The 16,403-nt window shown below is 44.2% G+C and overlaps 2 protein-coding genes across 2 annotated transcripts; one reads left to right on the forward strand and one right to left on the reverse strand.

The window, feature by feature from the left end:
* Nucleotides 1–195: 195 nt before the first annotated feature.
* On the reverse strand, nucleotides 196–1,349 carry ost4 (oligosaccharyltransferase complex subunit 4 (non-catalytic)). Its single transcript, XM_036550536.1, has 3 exons — nucleotides 1,154–1,349; nucleotides 563–706; nucleotides 196–322 (listed from the first exon to the last, which is right to left on the reverse strand). Exon 2 carries the CDS (start codon nucleotides 703–705, stop codon nucleotides 592–594), a length of 114 nt encoding a protein of 37 aa, XP_036406429.1. The 5' UTR covers nucleotide 706; nucleotides 1,154–1,349; the 3' UTR covers nucleotides 196–322; nucleotides 563–591.
* A 937-nt stretch (nucleotides 1,350–2,286) lies between these two features.
* On the forward strand, nucleotides 2,287–15,799 carry selenoi (selenoprotein I). Its single transcript, XM_036549994.1, has 10 exons — nucleotides 2,287–2,457; nucleotides 8,290–8,358; nucleotides 8,962–9,070; nucleotides 9,739–9,813; nucleotides 11,559–11,821; nucleotides 12,496–12,604; nucleotides 12,783–12,831; nucleotides 13,153–13,333; nucleotides 14,434–14,616; nucleotides 15,568–15,799. Exons 1-10 carry the CDS (start codon nucleotides 2,401–2,403, stop codon nucleotides 15,673–15,675), a joined length of 1,203 nt encoding a protein of 400 aa, XP_036405887.1. The 5' UTR covers nucleotides 2,287–2,400; the 3' UTR covers nucleotides 15,676–15,799.
* The last annotated feature ends 604 nt before the right edge of the window (nucleotides 15,800–16,403 follow it).

Here is a 16,403-nt window from a genome sequence, read left to right on the forward strand (position 1 = left end):
GTGTATGTATATTTTGAGAACAATAAATGGATATAAACGACTGCGTAAGTACTCGAACTGAATTCCATTTTACTCACAATAGCTACAGAACTGACGACACACCACAGTCTTGGAACTCTACATTAACGGCATGAACTAACTGGATTGCTTTATGCGGTTTCATATTCTACCCTCACAATTCATGAACAACAGAACTCCATGGAATACGTTTATTCACAACATATTTCTTACAAAAGAATCATTTACAGGCGGCTTCAGACAGTGCATGCGTTGCATTACGGCAAAGTGTCGTCACACGCTGGGAATGGTCTCCTCCTTCACCCTGGTAAAGAAAAGCAAATGAAAATGTGACGGAAACGAAAATTCACAGTCCGTCATGTTACTTCAGTATTTTCAATAGCAGTAAAAAAATATGCTGCTCAACGTGGTAATACAGTAGCTACATTTAGTTACACTATTTCGTCATTAACACGCGTTGTCCTGTATCGCAGAAAAATGTCAACCTGATTTTAAAACAGTAGCTAGCCAGCTAGCTAGTTACATGCATGAAGAACAGGCTTGCCTTCCAAATCAGTTGGTAAATTTTCTCATTCACTCCAGTTTCTTGGGATTGTTGACAGCCACGTAGTGGTACAAAACCACCAGCAGGAAGAGAGAGACGCCAAGCATGTTGGCGAAAATCGCTAGTTGTACGTCCGTCACCATTCTGCAAAGGAAGAAAACACTAACGTTAGTTCAGCCATCAACCTGTACAAAGCGATCTACCTACCTACCTGCATTTTAGTACGTTGCATCTAGCCTAAAGTAAGGTAGCAAGCTAGGCTAGCTATTAAGATCAGTTCACACGAGCCCCTGAATCGCAATTTCGTGTTGTTAAGGTAGTCCTTAATTACACAGTTCATTATTGATTCACCTTCCAATGGAAATGCTAGCTTGTAAGGAAACCAACGTTTCTTAGGTATATCGACGACACATTAAAGAATCAATCAATTAACGTGATTACAAGCTAAAGCTTCCCACCGAGCTAGCTAACGTTAGTTAGCTAGACACTGGAAACGTTCAATTCGTAGGTGGAGTTAATTTAGCTCACGTTAGACACCAAGTCATAAATTAACTTCAAACATGCAGTCATACAAATTTCCAGTTCACTTACGTTAGTCCTGTATTTTTAAATGCTTGGACCGAATGGTCTCTTTCGCTTTGCTAGATCGCCACTCTTACAGCAACGAACTCGAAATTTCCTCCCCTCGTCCTTCTTGGCCACGTCACATGAATGCAAGGAAGAAACCATAGATATTTGCGAGATCTGGTAACGTCATTTCCTACCTACAGTAACGTGTTTTCTCCTGGGACTTTGCCTGTAGTGTTAATTTGCGAGGACATGACTAAAAGTAAAACTTAACAACAAAAAGCCTATATATACGCTCAAGAAAGTCCAGAGAAGTCAAGTATAAAGCAAAGCAGGCCGTTATTCTCAGAGACTACTAAAATCTGGAGATAACACCCACTGCTGACTTTCCTGGTGTAGCCATATGAGTTCCGGTGTAAATTTCAACGGGAGCTGAGGCAGAAAGTCCAATAGGATACCATGCATGTTTGAACAAGAGGTGCCCTTTTAATCACTGCTGTAGACCTCAGCAGACTTTGCTGACTTTGGTTAGTTTGGAGACCATATAGCCCTCTTCCTTGGTGAAATTATGGGTTTATTGCTGTATCCTTGGCTGTCTGTGCTAGCTTGGGTGATGTCATCACAGGTGTCAGCTCAGTCTCTCCCGAAAACTTTCGGTATGTACAGTCAGTTTTTTATCAGTTACTGACATGTGTCATTCTCAGTTATGAAACAATCTAAAGCATATTATTTGGAATATCTGGCTAATGAAATCATAACACAAAACAGCAGCCCGTCAGGCAGAAGAATCCTGATCAAGTTCTTACTTTGTGAACGGAAAAAGTAATGGGACACATAAAACCAAATTAAACCTTGACTGTCCTGATGCTATACTTGATTATCTTGATGTCGCCTATAAGAACGGTTGTCTTAATCTCTTACAGAATTACAGTAGAGGACTAAGAGCAGACAATTTAAGAAAAACGTTACTTAAGGTTTACAAATGTACGACAATGAACCTAACGAGAAGAGAATTGAATTATCTTGGAAAGAATTTGAACCATTGCAATTACCCTCCAAGCCGCTGGGGGAAATATTTCTTTTTTGCTGGTTTGTGAGGTGAGTCCCGGATGTACATTCTGTTAGAGGCGTGGCTGGATCCAGTCGGAGCCGCTGCTGGTGCAAATGAGGAGTCGGCGTGACAGCTAGAATTAGGGAGAGTTGTGGGAATACCGACTCGCCGTTAACCTGGAAAATTAATATTTTCCCCATAAACGCTGAGGATTGTCATCATGGCTCTTTATGAGTATGTCACCAAGGAACAGCTGGCTGGTTTTGATAAGTACAAGGTAAGTTGGTTACTACATGCCCGCCTCATAATCATGTAGCTAGCATCATGTGCTGAAATATGATGACTAACACAATATTGAAACCTTGCTACGCTGGTTTACTTAGCTAACCGGCTGACTATGATTATTTATGTCTCTCTTTTCCGACTAGCCAAGTAGTCCACAGTCGTGTTTCGTTGCCGGGATAATAAACCTGCGGACCTTTTCGTGGTCTTTCGACTTGTGGATCTGATTGAGCGTCAAGATGGGAAAACACCCCTTCCTCACGTTGTGTGTCCTACCGAGCGCTCTGGTCCGATTAGCTACCTATCCGTTTGAGGGTTTTTCGTTCTCAACTTGTACTCAGCCGGAACTCATTCAGTGTATAGTCAGTTAGCTAGCATTGTATGCGGGCCCTCGTTGAGCAGAGAACTAGCTAGGTCGCAGTTTGCTGAAACGCATATTCCCAATCTGCATATTCCCAGCTAGTTAAAGAACCTTAATTTAACCTCTGTATGACACCACCTAGCTGTCTAGTTAATTCATGAGGAGCACCATGAGTTTCCCCGTGTGCTAGTAGCCAGCTAATGTTAGCTACCTGTCGGGCTAATCAGGTAACGAGATAGTTGGCTGGTTATTAGGACTCGATCATGAACTCAGCGTTTGCTGGTTGGGTTTAGGGAAAGGCAGAGAATAATAGCGTACATTATCTGATGTTAGGCAGCTATCTGACTGATTTTGCAGTTGATTGTCAACTGGTTATCTCGCTAGTTATGGCCCACTCTTTCTGCAAAACCACCGGCTATAGAGGCTGTCTCATTAGGCTGTAGGTAATTATTAATATTTGAGTGAATTGTGTTCATTTTAAACATCATATAGCTAATCTTTGCTACAGGCTGTCAGTTACTTCCTGTCAAGGTTGGTTTAAAAGGAGTATGAGAACGCCTTTATTCATTAAAGGAAACGATTGTTGATCATAGCTGAATCGTGACAACCTGTCTTCTGTATCACATCTGGCTACATCTTAGGTGAGTGACGCCCAACCCACGTGAGAGCAGTGGAATTTCAGATACTCATTAAAGCAAGCCTGTAATGTAGACACATACAACTATGGTCAAATTAGTTATATTACCATAGCTAGCCAGGTGAAAAAAAACATGTATTAAATTACCTGTAATTACGTTGTTATACGGCAACGACTATACAAAGATGTAGCTAGTCTCGTCTTCAGTGTTGTATGTGACGGACTTTCACATTCATGATTGAATTCTTCTGTCCGAATGCGAGTTTGTACATGGGGGTCATTTCACAGTGTTATAATTTTGTTGGACAGTTTAGGTTCAACTGATTAACGGAATTGAACTGTGTCAGAACAGTTTAGACGGTATTCAAGTTAATAGATGTATGAGACGAAACGAAATTTTAGCGTTGCCTATATTACTTGGCCTTTACAAAACACTGAATCAAACTAATATAATTTGTTGTGTGTAAAATTCTCCCTGCATTTATTCACTTACACAAGTAGAAGCATAGGTATGCTTCTCGTAATTTAGTGGCCAGAACTGTGGTGTCACATTAAAGCCTGTCAGTTAATTCTGCTGATGATTTGAATTGACATTTTTTGCTACATTTTTGCGTTGATTTATTCATCCCATTCATTGCCCATTAGCTGGATGTAGCAGCCCATTGCTCTGTAAACCATACTGTTTAAGCTACTGAAGACCATTACTCAACCTCTGTGCTCTGGTATGACTTTGTGCACTGGATTGTTTCTGGATGTGAACTTAGCACTTGTTCTCCGACTGATGGTGGTTATTACCAGACCATAGATCTATGCATGATTTAGGAGGCGTCACAAGGGCAGCCATTCAATACAGGGCAACGCAGCAAGAAGCAGTCGGACCTGAGGGGACACGAGTTCAGGGACGGCAGACGGGGGAAAGTGTGACGCAGCGCCAGGGAGGTTGGGTTTCTCTGGCCCCCCGTACCCTGGAGCGGCACATCAGCCGAGGGGGCACGGTTTAGCATGGCAGGAAGCTCCGTCTCAGAGAGCAGCTTGTGTTTCGGTTGATCGCGGGGATGCTGTGAGGACACTCCATTATTTATAGCCGTGCTCGCCAGGCATGTACGAGGCATTCCTGCCGTACCTCAGCTGCCCTGGGTCTGCCTGCCCACCTCACTTTGGTGTCAGGCTCCGCTGGCACTGGGTAATGCAGGGGTAGGCGGCCCTGGTCATAGAGTGCTGGAGATGTTGCTGGTGGTGTGACTATTATTATTTTCTTTCTTGCATCTTGTAATACGTTTATAGAACTGGGTCCAAACAATGGTCCTTGGGTGCTATAGGATAGATTGTAACGTAATGGAGAGCACCCTCTGCAAAAGGTTCACTGTTCCTAGGAGGGTTATCTTCTGTATTTCTTGGATGTTGGTGTTGCTCGGAATCCCATTGATAAATTTTTCCAAGCCTTTTCTTTACAAGTCCTACAGCTTCTATAACCACTGGTATAACCAATTGTTATGGGGAAAGCTTTTTTACTGTCCCTGATAATGTGCGGAATGCAAGTGACGTAAGATTAGGCCATCGGATGAGCGCATAAATAATTTAAGAGCTTTGGTGGAACAAAAACACAAAAACATCTGTGACACTCCAGGGCAAGAGTTGTCAGTGTGTTGACCTGGAACATATGGTTGATATTGCCTCCCCCCACCCCACAGATAGTGCTTTGCATTATTTGGTGAGCATTTCATTTTAATTTCATATACCCTGTAGCTGTATCATAAGCTTTATTTTCAATCACCCAGTAAGCATATGCCATTGATTCATTGAGCTCTTCGAAAAGTCTCTATCTTTTGATTTACACCCATGAGGATGGTTTTTAAGCAAATAAAAACAGATATCCTGTTGTTCTGTGTACATTATATACACTGCAGTCACAAGGCAGTGTAATAAAATGTGGTCTTCTGAGCTGGCTGGTTTGTAGGGTTCAGGGTTAACACTGAAAGGGCATGTTCAGATGAAGATGTGCAGCTTTGGTGTCTTCAGTGCTGTGCCGGCCCCAGTATGTACTCTGCAGCATGTGGGTGACACAAGGCTGCCGTCTTAGTGAGAAAAGCTGCATGCCGCTTGGTTTGACCCAGGGCGTGCGTTAGAGGCTGGACGTTGAAACCTCTGACCTCTTGCGTTGGTGTGAGTTTCAGGCTGGTGTGGCGTGACTGAGAGTGTTGTTTTACAGACCCCACCCCTCCAAGGATCACATCCCCATTCATCTGGTTTTTAACACCGATTTTGCATCAGAATTAATAATTGAATAAGTGATCCTAGTGTTTCCAGAAGGGCAGTTTTAACTTATATGTCCTTCGTCTAACGCTGGATATCTGCCCCAGAGCACATTCATTAGAGCGCTGCATGGAATGCATTCAGCAGGGCAATGCTCTGACGACATTCAGCAGAGTAGCGTACAGAGCACCTGCACTGGAGCACTGCATACATTAGCGCTGACCGCGGCTTCATCCTCCTCTCACATTTTACCCGCTGGCTGTCCTCTGCTGGAGGGCGTGTGCAGTAGAGAGCTGGGGGACCCAGGAGGACAAACCCTTTAGCTGCTGTCAGAGGTGGGGATGTGGCAGAGATGGATGGAGGGAGGGAGAGAGCGCTGCTGTTTTTATGGAAATGACGGGTGTCTCACTGAAGTCATTATCTTCAGGGAGTTACAGCTGTGAGAGGCCCATCTGTGTGGCTGTAATAGTGCTGTAGAGGGGGGAGACTGTTAGGGTGGGCCCCTGCTTTCATCAGTGCTGGACCTGGGCCAGAAACACTGGAGCTCCTGCACTCCACACTGTATTCAAAAGAAAGTCTGTTCCATAACACTGTCTACTGTAACCCGCCTACCTCCTCCATGCTGCTGAGGTTCCCTTCTGTTGTTTGTGGAAAAATAGGCAAATGTGCACACAGCTGGCCGGTTAATATTTCTCCATGCCCTTGTCGATGATTGAGTTTGCTTCCTGCACATATGCAGTTTACCCTATAACAGTCTGTGCAGTCAGCTGACTCCAGCTCTATTGCCGGTCTGCTTTACTTGGAACGAGCCTGCAGATAGTTAGTCTTTGGCACAAGCTTATTGAATTGTTGACCGGGTCTGTTAAGTAAAGGCTTTCCAACTGTGTCTGTTGTACAGTATCTTAATTACCATGCAGATTATGGTGTTACATTATTGCTGTTATCCTTATTAATATTTATTCTTCTGATGATGATTCAGATGATATAATAAAACCTACAAAAGCGACATTACACTGTATGAAGTTTTCCTAAGGGTGTTGAGCAATCAGGTACTCTGGCTCCAGGTTATTGCCAAACAGGTGTGCCTTGCTTTCGGTGTCAAAAGATGCTGAACGATCCTTCAGCTCAGACGATTGAAGGTAGCTTGTTCAACCACTGGTGATCAACTGAGGGAAAAGTGACGAGTTTTGGCTGTCTGGTTTTGGAGGGGAGGAGCTAGAAAATGATTAGGACACAGTAGCAAGACTAAGAGGTTGTGCAGGGGTGTAAGGCCTAATGATGGAATATCAGGAGTAGGACCTGTAGTCTTGACTGGCAGGCTAGGCAGGCTAGCTCCAGGGTCTTGAATATGAAGTGAGCAGTAACTTGGAGCCAGTGGAGGGAGATGACACAGGAGAATGCTTTATGAGGTTGAAGAGCAGTTGAGGGTTCAACGTCCAGATAAGAATAGATTGAAAGACTTTAACTGTCAATGCTTTCTGTTCTCAGCCCCCTTACAAATTGCAGTTGATAATATGCACAAGTTTGTTTTGTTTGTCTGAGATGAGGTTCTCATTTTGTGTTGCCTCTGTTCGTGGAATATTTCTTTTCTCACGGTTTAAGTTCTCCGTCGTTCTCACTGACTAAGCAGGGTAGCGTCTCTTTTTTTTTTTGGTTAAATGTTGCTGAAGAGGTTGCCACAGGAAATGGAGAAAAAGTGTTGCAAAGAGATATGGAAGTTAGTTGTGTGGTATTAGAAAACAATGATAAGTGGTAGGCATGTGTCTTAATTATCGACTGAGAAGGGACATCTCTCGGAAGTGAGATAAGCTGCTGTCTATCCCTATCTCTCTAAGTCTATCTCTCCGTTTTGAATGTAGACCTGTTATTTGTTTAGGGTTCGCTGAACCCAGTATGAAGTTGCACAGGGTCAGTAGAGGCCCCTGTTACAGAAACGTAGAATAACAGGATTTAATATCTTTCTGTGCTTTGAAGTTCTGAGGCATATCCTGATGTGAGTGCTTGATGTGCCAGCTCGTGGTTTCAGTTTGGATTCACTTTATCTGTCCAACTTAACTGGACCTGTCTCCAGAAGGTTGTATATTTGTGTCTTGGGTGTGGCCATTGCTTCTGTGCCCTCCAGTGAAGTACTTGGTGCCAGTCACTTCAATATATGCCCAGCTTTATAAATGTCTTGGGAGTCCACTTGCTGAAGCCAGTGGCACCATTGTTGTTTCGGCTATCCTGTAGTGCCTCATTATTTTTTTAAAAATATCCATTTTTATAGTCAGATGCACTGTTTGTTCTTTTATGTAATATTAATCTTAAATTGACCTAAATGCAGATAATAATGGCTACATGATTAAAAAGGCTAAATAATGGCTACATATCCACACCGCTCTGTGAGTGGAATAGAGTTACATGGTGTAAACTTCACTGTATGCATGCCCCATGGATTAAATCGTTTTTTTGTGAAAAGGTCAATATGTATAGTTTGAAAGGCCACGCCATAAGTTTTGGTGCTTTCTTTTAATAACCTGTTGTGAGAAGGGAAGAGGGAATCTGCACTCTTTTGATAATGCCCTTTTCTCCCACAGTACAGCGCAGTTGACTCCAATCCGCTGTCAGTCTATGTGATGCACCCCTTCTGGAATTCTGTTGTAAAGGTAAGTGAGGGACAGGCTGCTTGCACAACCTTCATTTGATTAGATCTTTTTTTATTGCTCCCCTTTGTCAGGAGTGTTTTACACTGTATGACATCACAACCTTAAAGAGACTTCAGAGCCAGAAATGCTGCTGGGCATGTTCCCATTGATCAACATAGTCCCGTATTGGATATCATATCTTAATATTGATGTATCCTCTTAAATATCATATCAGTGTTTGTCAGGCTTGTGAATATCAATAAAGTTTACACACAGTGTTTAAACTTTCACCTGAATTGAATTAGCTGTTGGTCAATATCTGATGTTAGCAGAGGGTGTGTCTGCAGCAAGTTGGCACATGCTGGCATTACCTTGTCTAACAGCAGATATGATGCAAGGTTCTGCCTGAGAATATGACTAACTTAATGTTGACATCAGGTTAATTTAATATATTAGTGTTTTTATATATGGATTCGTTTTTGGGTTTGTATATGTACCAGCAGAAATGGACATGACCACTAATATAAATTCACATCTTGGTTCTGCATCCAGGGCTCTATGACACATAAGGAAGACCAGTGGAATTTGCCCTGTGTTCAGTCTCCCTCTGTTATTTCTCCTCAGATTTTACCCACATGGCTGGCGCCCAACCTCATCACATTCACTGGCTTCATGTTCCTCGTGCTCAACTTTCTGATGTTGGCCTTCTTTGATTTTGACTTCTATGCTTCAGGTGAGCCGGCGGAGGTGTCGTTCTCTGAGGGGACTTGGCACCCACAGGCTTTATCGGTCCTGCCTTCATGTCACAGATGTCTGCAGCTTTCACATTTTACAGCCAGCTTAAGAGCAGCTGGCCTCAGCTCCACACACAGTGGCGATTTGTGGCTAGTCAGCTGTGAGGCCGATGGAGTGATGGCTCCAGAGGGCAGAGGAGATTTAGCTGTCATCCGGAGGTGTACAAAGTTCAGTTCATCTGTCTATCTCTCCTTTTCTTCCCCTCCTTCTCTCTGTATTAAAGAATTGAGACATGTTGTTTTTTTTTTACTGCCAAGTCATAATATGCTCAGTGTTCAGTGACTCAGTGAAGGCCACGTGTGCTACCTGGAGTGCACTGGCAAACGGAGGAACTTTATCTGTATTTTGTGACAGTGCTTTTATAAGGCAGGACAATATCTGACCAGGAAGTGAATACCCGGTTGTGTTTGCTTTCTCGGTATTATTAAATTCAGCTTTATCAAATTGTGATTGGTTCTCTTACATACAGTTTAGGTTATGTTGATCTTTGGTTTATGCTCCTCAGGCAGGAACGTGACTCACAGGCATATTTGTCATAGTGCACAGTATCAAACAATGGGCACCATAAAGAGCAATGTTGATTTTTTGTGTTGCTTTGCCTTTCAGCCCCAGGTCATGTTCACGTACCGAGCTGGGTGTGGATTGCAGCTGGTCTTTTCAACTTCCTAGCATACACATTAGGTACGTGCTTCCAGACAATCCTGTGGAGTCAAAACTTGGAGTTTTGTGTTTGAGCCAGCACAAGCGACTGAATGTGCAGTTTGTGTGTGTGTGTGTGTGTGTGTGTGTGTGTGTGTGTGTGTGTGTGTGTGTGTGTGTGTGTGCGCGTGCGCGTGCGCGCGCGTGTGTGTGTGTGCGTGCGCGCGTGTGTGTGTGTGTATGTGTGTGTGTGTGTGTGTGTGTGTGTGTGTGTGTGTGTGTGTGTGTGAGTCCAAATGTCCCAGAAGCCCACTGAAGCATGACGCTGCAGCATGGCGCAGTGCTGAGGAAGTGTGAAGGTTAACGGGGTCATCCTGGCACACCGACCACAGGCAGCCTCCAGGATGCAGTGTGCTTACACCAGGATATTGGTGCATATGGAGTGGAGGTGGTGTGATGGAGCAGTGAAGCTGCTCGGCTTGTTACCCAAAGGTTGCAAGTTTGAGTCCTAAGTGATTGCCCAAATTGCTTAATCATTACTGCCAGTATCCAATATCCCATATATGAAATGCGAATGTGTAAGCATTGCTTATGTAAAGGGAACTAATAGGCAAATAATGAAGTTATAAGGTCTCTGATACATACTGAGGGTTAAAGTGCAGACCACTTTTGCCGTCTCTTTGTTTTTGTCTGTGGAGTTATGTACATTACAGAGGCCCTGGGGCAAATTTAGTCTACCGCATGCTTTTCCCTGAGCTTTGAGGAGGCATTTTAAGCAAGCTCAAGCTTTGTCATTTATTTACTTGAAGTAAGTTGGGGGGAAAAAACTCTTTACATGTTTGCTGAATGTTGTAGTGCTTAAAATAAAATTGAGTTGTATTCTCTTACATGGACACAAGTGGCCTATCGGTTAGTGGTATGGATCTGGAGTGGTGGAAGCTTCTGGGCTCAGTCTGTATATGGGGTACCTGCTGTTCCATCAAAAAGACACACACACACCTCCTGTAGCACGGCAGGTGCTGGACACCCATACAGATTAAAAAGAAGTACAGCTTGTACACAGCTCTTATGAAATAAAAAATAATGTGATTTATTTGCACATAGAATATGATGAAAGAACATCATTTGGGATGGAAACAATCTTTTTAATCTGCTCATCCACCTTTGAGCTCAGTGTTACTCCAGTCAGTACTCGGGTACGTGGATTCATTGCATGGACACAGGGTGTAACATAAACAGTGGTAGGAAGTCACACTAGATGCGGGATTGTCTTTGGAAGCGGGACTGGTTTGCAGCAATGCACTTTGCAGCACATACTTTCTCACCCAAAACAGGCCTCAGGCACTGTCCTGGGCAAACATTCCAAAGTCGCGCGTGGAAAGTGACCGTGATATCAGTTACAGACAGGGAATTTATCTCCCTTTCGGAGTTCTTCCTCTAAGGCTGGGGAACATGCATACTCATTTGTTGTTTATGTCTCATGCTCAGCTGTGGCGTGTAAAACTCGGTAGCTTCTCACCCTCAAATTCTCAGCAGTCTCCTGTGTTTTTTTGCCAAGTCACCGCAGAAGGACTGATGGAGTCTTTTTATCACTCAATTTCTACTGAAGACAGCTGATATTTGCAGAATAGAACACCTTAAACCTATTAAGGTTTATTATTTCGCTGTTTTGCTTGATATAAAACACTGGATTATTTGTGTGTCTTAGAAGAAGAATACTGCTGTCATAACCTTGCTCACGATATATTGCAGGACTTTATGTAGTGTAATATGGTGGTACATTTCAGACGGTGTTGACGGGAAACAGGCCCGGAGGACTAACTCCAGCACGCCACTAGGGGAGCTGTTTGACCACGGGTTGGACAGCTGGGCATGCATCTTCTTCGTGGCCACGGTTTACTCCATCTTTGGGAGGGGCGAGACGGGCGTGGACGTAGCCACCCTTTACTACATCCTGTGGGTGGTGCTCTTCTCCTTCATCCTCTCCCACTGGGAGAAGTACAACACGGGCGTGCTCTTCCTCCCCTGGGGGTATGACATCAGCCAAGTGGTGAGCCAATCATTTTGCCTTGTGTCACAGTCTTTGAAAGGGCTGTATAAATTTTCCAGCCTGTGTTTGTCACTGCTACTTTCAAAATGAAGGATGGGTGGTAATTGGTTTAATTAATTAAAAGTTAAGAAACTACTTAATTTAGTTATATGTTGTGGTAGGTTTCTGCCTGGCAGAAACGACACTGTGGCCCTCCAGGATCAGGCACACACACACGCACAGTCCTCTAAAACCATCCGTAGACACCCATCTATTGGACATATCTGCCTCTACGCTTTTTCTGTGTGCTCTTGCAGGACTAAAGCGGAAAACAAATAATGAAGTCTCATCCACTGCCTTTCAAGGCAGCGTGTCCATCATTCCCATCATCAAATTCCATTCAGTTCCATTAAGCAGGATTTACTTGACAGATGTATTAGACAGAAGACAATAAGCCATATAGTACATTTGATTCTATTTAAGTAGTGATGGATTTGTTGCCCGTGGAAACTGTCTTTGTGTCCTCAGATGCCTCTGATTTAATAAAAAAAAAAAAAAAAATCAGTGATGTTTAGGATGTGAAATTGAGGTACTAGCCAAGTTGTTAGTCATAGTGTAAGTGTGGAGGAATTAGGGAAGTTTTTTTCTTAAGTCTTTAAAAATGATGCAGCTCTCTTTAATTATTTATTTTTTAGACCATCTCCATCGTGTACATTGTAACAGCAGTGGTTGGCGTGGAAACATGGTACATCCCCATAGTGTGGAACTTCCACTACAGAGACCTGTTCACTGTGATGATTCTGGGTAAGACACCAGGCTGTAGAATGCCACCTTTTTCCTTTGATTAAATCAGCTGGATTTAAGGTGTCAATACAAAATGTATATACATATATAATTTCCATTTGTATTTAACTTATGTCACTGTGAAAGTTGACAGAATATCATATAATGTGTATATTCAACCTTTTTTTTTTATTCCCAGGTTGTTCATTTGCAGTAACCCTTCCAATGAGCCTTTACAATGTATTCAAGTGAGTGGCTTATTATAACTATCAGTGAGGAGGTGTATTATTAATAGAAAATAAACTGCAGAAATTGTGTTTCATGCTTAGAGTAACAAGGATTGTAAGCATATTGTTCTTCTATATTTGTGGTATTTCAGTCACAGCCTGTGGTCCACACTTGCCATTCAGCCCAGTGTAATACAGGCTGCTGATGTTATTATCTGCCCAAGTATATTAGAGTATATCCATGTATGCCAGCACTGTTAGATCTCTACACTGCGAGGCACCGGGGCCTAGAGCCCCAGTTTCGGATCGGTCGTGAGCTCAGTTGTTGTGGTCTCTCGGCAGGGCGTACCGCAGCAACACGCTGAAACACAGCTCCCTGTACGAGTCCTTCCTGCCCTTCCTCTCCCCCGTGCTGCTCTTCATCCTCTCCACGCTCTGGGTGTGGCTCTCTGCCGTCAACATCATCCAGCTGCAGCCCCGTGTCTTCTACCTCATGGTGGGGACGGCCTTCGCCAACGTCACTGTGAGTCCCCCCCGCCGCCGTACTCTCCCCATCCTGTCACCCCCATCTGAGTTGTGCGGGTCCCTAGCTTGCCCTCTCTGGCTCCCTCTTGTGGAAGGCAAATGTAATGGGCCCTAGTTTTTGCTTGTTGGGTCAACAGAGCCTAGTTGTCACATATTTTCAGTGTATTTACTAAGGCAGTTGCTGTTATGTACCTTGCTCAGTGGTATAGCAGCAGTGCCAGACCCTGAATTCTTCAAACTTAGGTTACAGGACCACACACCAAACCTTCACTCTTCTCTACTGTCCAGCTGATTGCAGCTGGGTCGGTTGTATGAATGAATATTTTCTGACAACGAAAATATTCATGGGGTAACAGTGTGGTGGGGTGGTAATGAGTAGGACTCATTACCGAAAGGTTGCTGGTTTGATTCCCCGCTGGGGCCCTGCTGGGGTATGGCTGTTGTACCCTTGTTTGTACCCAAAATTGCCTCAGTAAATATCCAGCTGTATAAATGGATAAAATTTTAACCTGTGTAAGTCGCTCTGGATAAGAGCGTCAGCTAATTGACAATAATGCAAAGACCTGTTGGACCAGTCGTGTGTTGACTGAAACCGAATAGAGGAACTTGTCGTGCACAAGTGTGGCTTAGAATTACAGCGTGCATGTTGGGTATATCTGAAGGAGCGCTTTTGACACTGATCTGAGCTCGGCGCCTCCAAGGTGTAAACTGATCTGTGGTCTGTGAGGAAACGCACACCTCCCTAACGGGTACTTATGCGCCTGCTGTGACAGACCGAGAGAGCCATAATGTTCTGTCTGTGTGAAGTGTTAATAGAAGAGGGGCTCTGGGCACTGCTGAACAGTACTTGACTCTCCCGCTCAGTTGGCAGGTAGTGGAGGAGCTCTGACACCTGTGCGTGTTTCACGGGGAGTCTCAGCTCTACTGTGTGTGAGAGGGGTTCCGTGTGCAGCTGTAAAGCACTGAGCTTGTCAGGAGGGATACAGAATGCCCCCCCCCCCCCAGTTCTGTATCTGAGAAAGTACCATGTGACAGATAACCTCCCCCACCTGGCTGAGTTTGAGGAGTGAGTGTGTGTGACCCCCCGTGTCTCCGCAGTGCAAGCTGATCGTGTGTCAGATGAGCAACACGCGCTGTCAGCCCCTCAGCTGGCTGCTGCTGCCCATGGGCCTGGTGGTCCTGCTGGTGGCCTCGGGCGTCGCGGCGCACAGCGAGACGCTGCTCCTCTACGTCTGGACGGCCGTGGTGGTGCTGGCGCACGTCCACTACGGGGTCTCTGTGGTGAGTCCGACGGTTAAATAATAAACGGGAAAAGGCAGAGGGGAACCTGCTGCTTTTTCAGAGCTGACGTAGTTACAGGTGCCTACGGTTTTGCACTCCTCGTAGTGGTGTTTTTGGGAAAACATCTGCTGGGTAAGAGGAGCACATGGTCTCTCTGGAGCTTCAGGCTTGATAAGAAACAGAAGCAGTTAAAGTTATCATTCACTGCACACCTACTATATAAATACAGTAGTTTGTTATCTACAGGTCTGTTTCCTAAATTGACCTTTACTATCTATCCTCACTCTGTTTTACTATCCCTTGGCTAAATACGTAATGGATATTCTAGCACATTCCAAGATATTTTTTGTAAATGTTTCAAAACCTCCTAAAACTGTAGCTGAAATGAAATGAATGGTAATGAAGTGAGTGCCAAAGTAGACCCATTAGTTCAAGCATAAAAATGGAAAGAAGAAGAAGAAGAAGCAGCCACTGCCAAAAACCTTTTTGCTGGACCTGCACGCCACAAGATGGCAGTCAAAGTACACATTTTTCAGAAGGTGTCTACTAGATTTTTTAGGAAACAGCAGCTTGAGCGCACGTTATAAGCTTGGCTGGTTCACAAAAGGCGTCCAGTCCTTATTGGTGCTAAAATAAGAAGAAAAGGCTCATTGTTAGACATCTCTGCTGCTGTCATCTCTGTCATCAGGGTGATTGTCTTCAGTAAAGGCTGGGCAAGGCAGTTTCAAACCAGCCATGTTGTTATGCTGACAAGAAGTCACTTAAGCACTCCTACGCGAGTGCTGAGGTCATCATGGTTAGACAAGCTTCATGTACAATTGGCGATTGCAAAACAAAAGGAAAAGGCATAAAAATACCAACATCTGCCAAACGGATGGGCTGTGGAATTAGTGTCACTAGAACATAAACTGGTTTTGCCAATCGTTATGTACCCCCCTCTGTGACCCACAGGTACACCAGCTAAGCGACCACTTCAACATCTACGCCTTCTCGCTGAAGAAGCCCAGCTCGGATTGACTAGAGGAGGAGAAAATCGGCCTGCAGGCTGCCGAGGTTTAGACTCTCTCAGCAGCCCGCCGACACAACTACCATCACCACTGATACTGGCGACCATTCCCACGTGGAGACACATCATCCCCTCCCCCCTCCCCGCCCCTCCCCCCCACAGCGACTCGAGGCTCCCTCCAGCACCCAGACGGCGTTCTGCAAGGGCCCATCCTCAGCCTGCCGCACGTCGGTTCAGGAGGTTCAGCTCATTCCGTTGTTTTCAGCTGTAAACCAATGAGGTTTGCTTGTTTCCTAAGGAAATGTGCTTCTGCTGCGCAAAGAGTAGGTGTGCACCAGTCAGCTTAATCATTTCTTTAAGCTCCACAGTTACGCGAGTTGAGAAAACAACACACGCATATGTTTATACAGTCTTATGAATGTAAAGTGAATATTGCCTTGGAGAAATATCGTTTTTAAATCGCATATACCTTTTCATTTGGCGTGTAGCCCTATAAGTTAACATGTACTGGGTTGAAGGTTTTTCTGGGTTGGCATCTTTGGTTTTTCCACAGGTATTCAGTCAAAATGTATACAGCAGACAAAATCAAATACAGGTAGTTGAATGTCTGATGTAGTAGATGGACATAAATAGATCTATGGTGGTCAGTGGTTTGAACAAATCATTTTGAACTCAAAGTAAAGAAGGCAACTTTCAGTAGCTACTTTTTCCATCAATGTTGTCAGGAATAATTCATTAACCTTCAAAGCATATGGAAACGCAGTATTTCTGCCTTACAATT

Source organism: Megalops cyprinoides, chromosome 17 (genome assembly GCF_013368585.1).
Source record: "Megalops cyprinoides isolate fMegCyp1 chromosome 17, fMegCyp1.pri, whole genome shotgun sequence".
In the NCBI taxonomy this organism is placed as follows: domain Eukaryota; kingdom Metazoa; phylum Chordata; class Actinopteri; order Elopiformes; family Megalopidae; genus Megalops; species Megalops cyprinoides.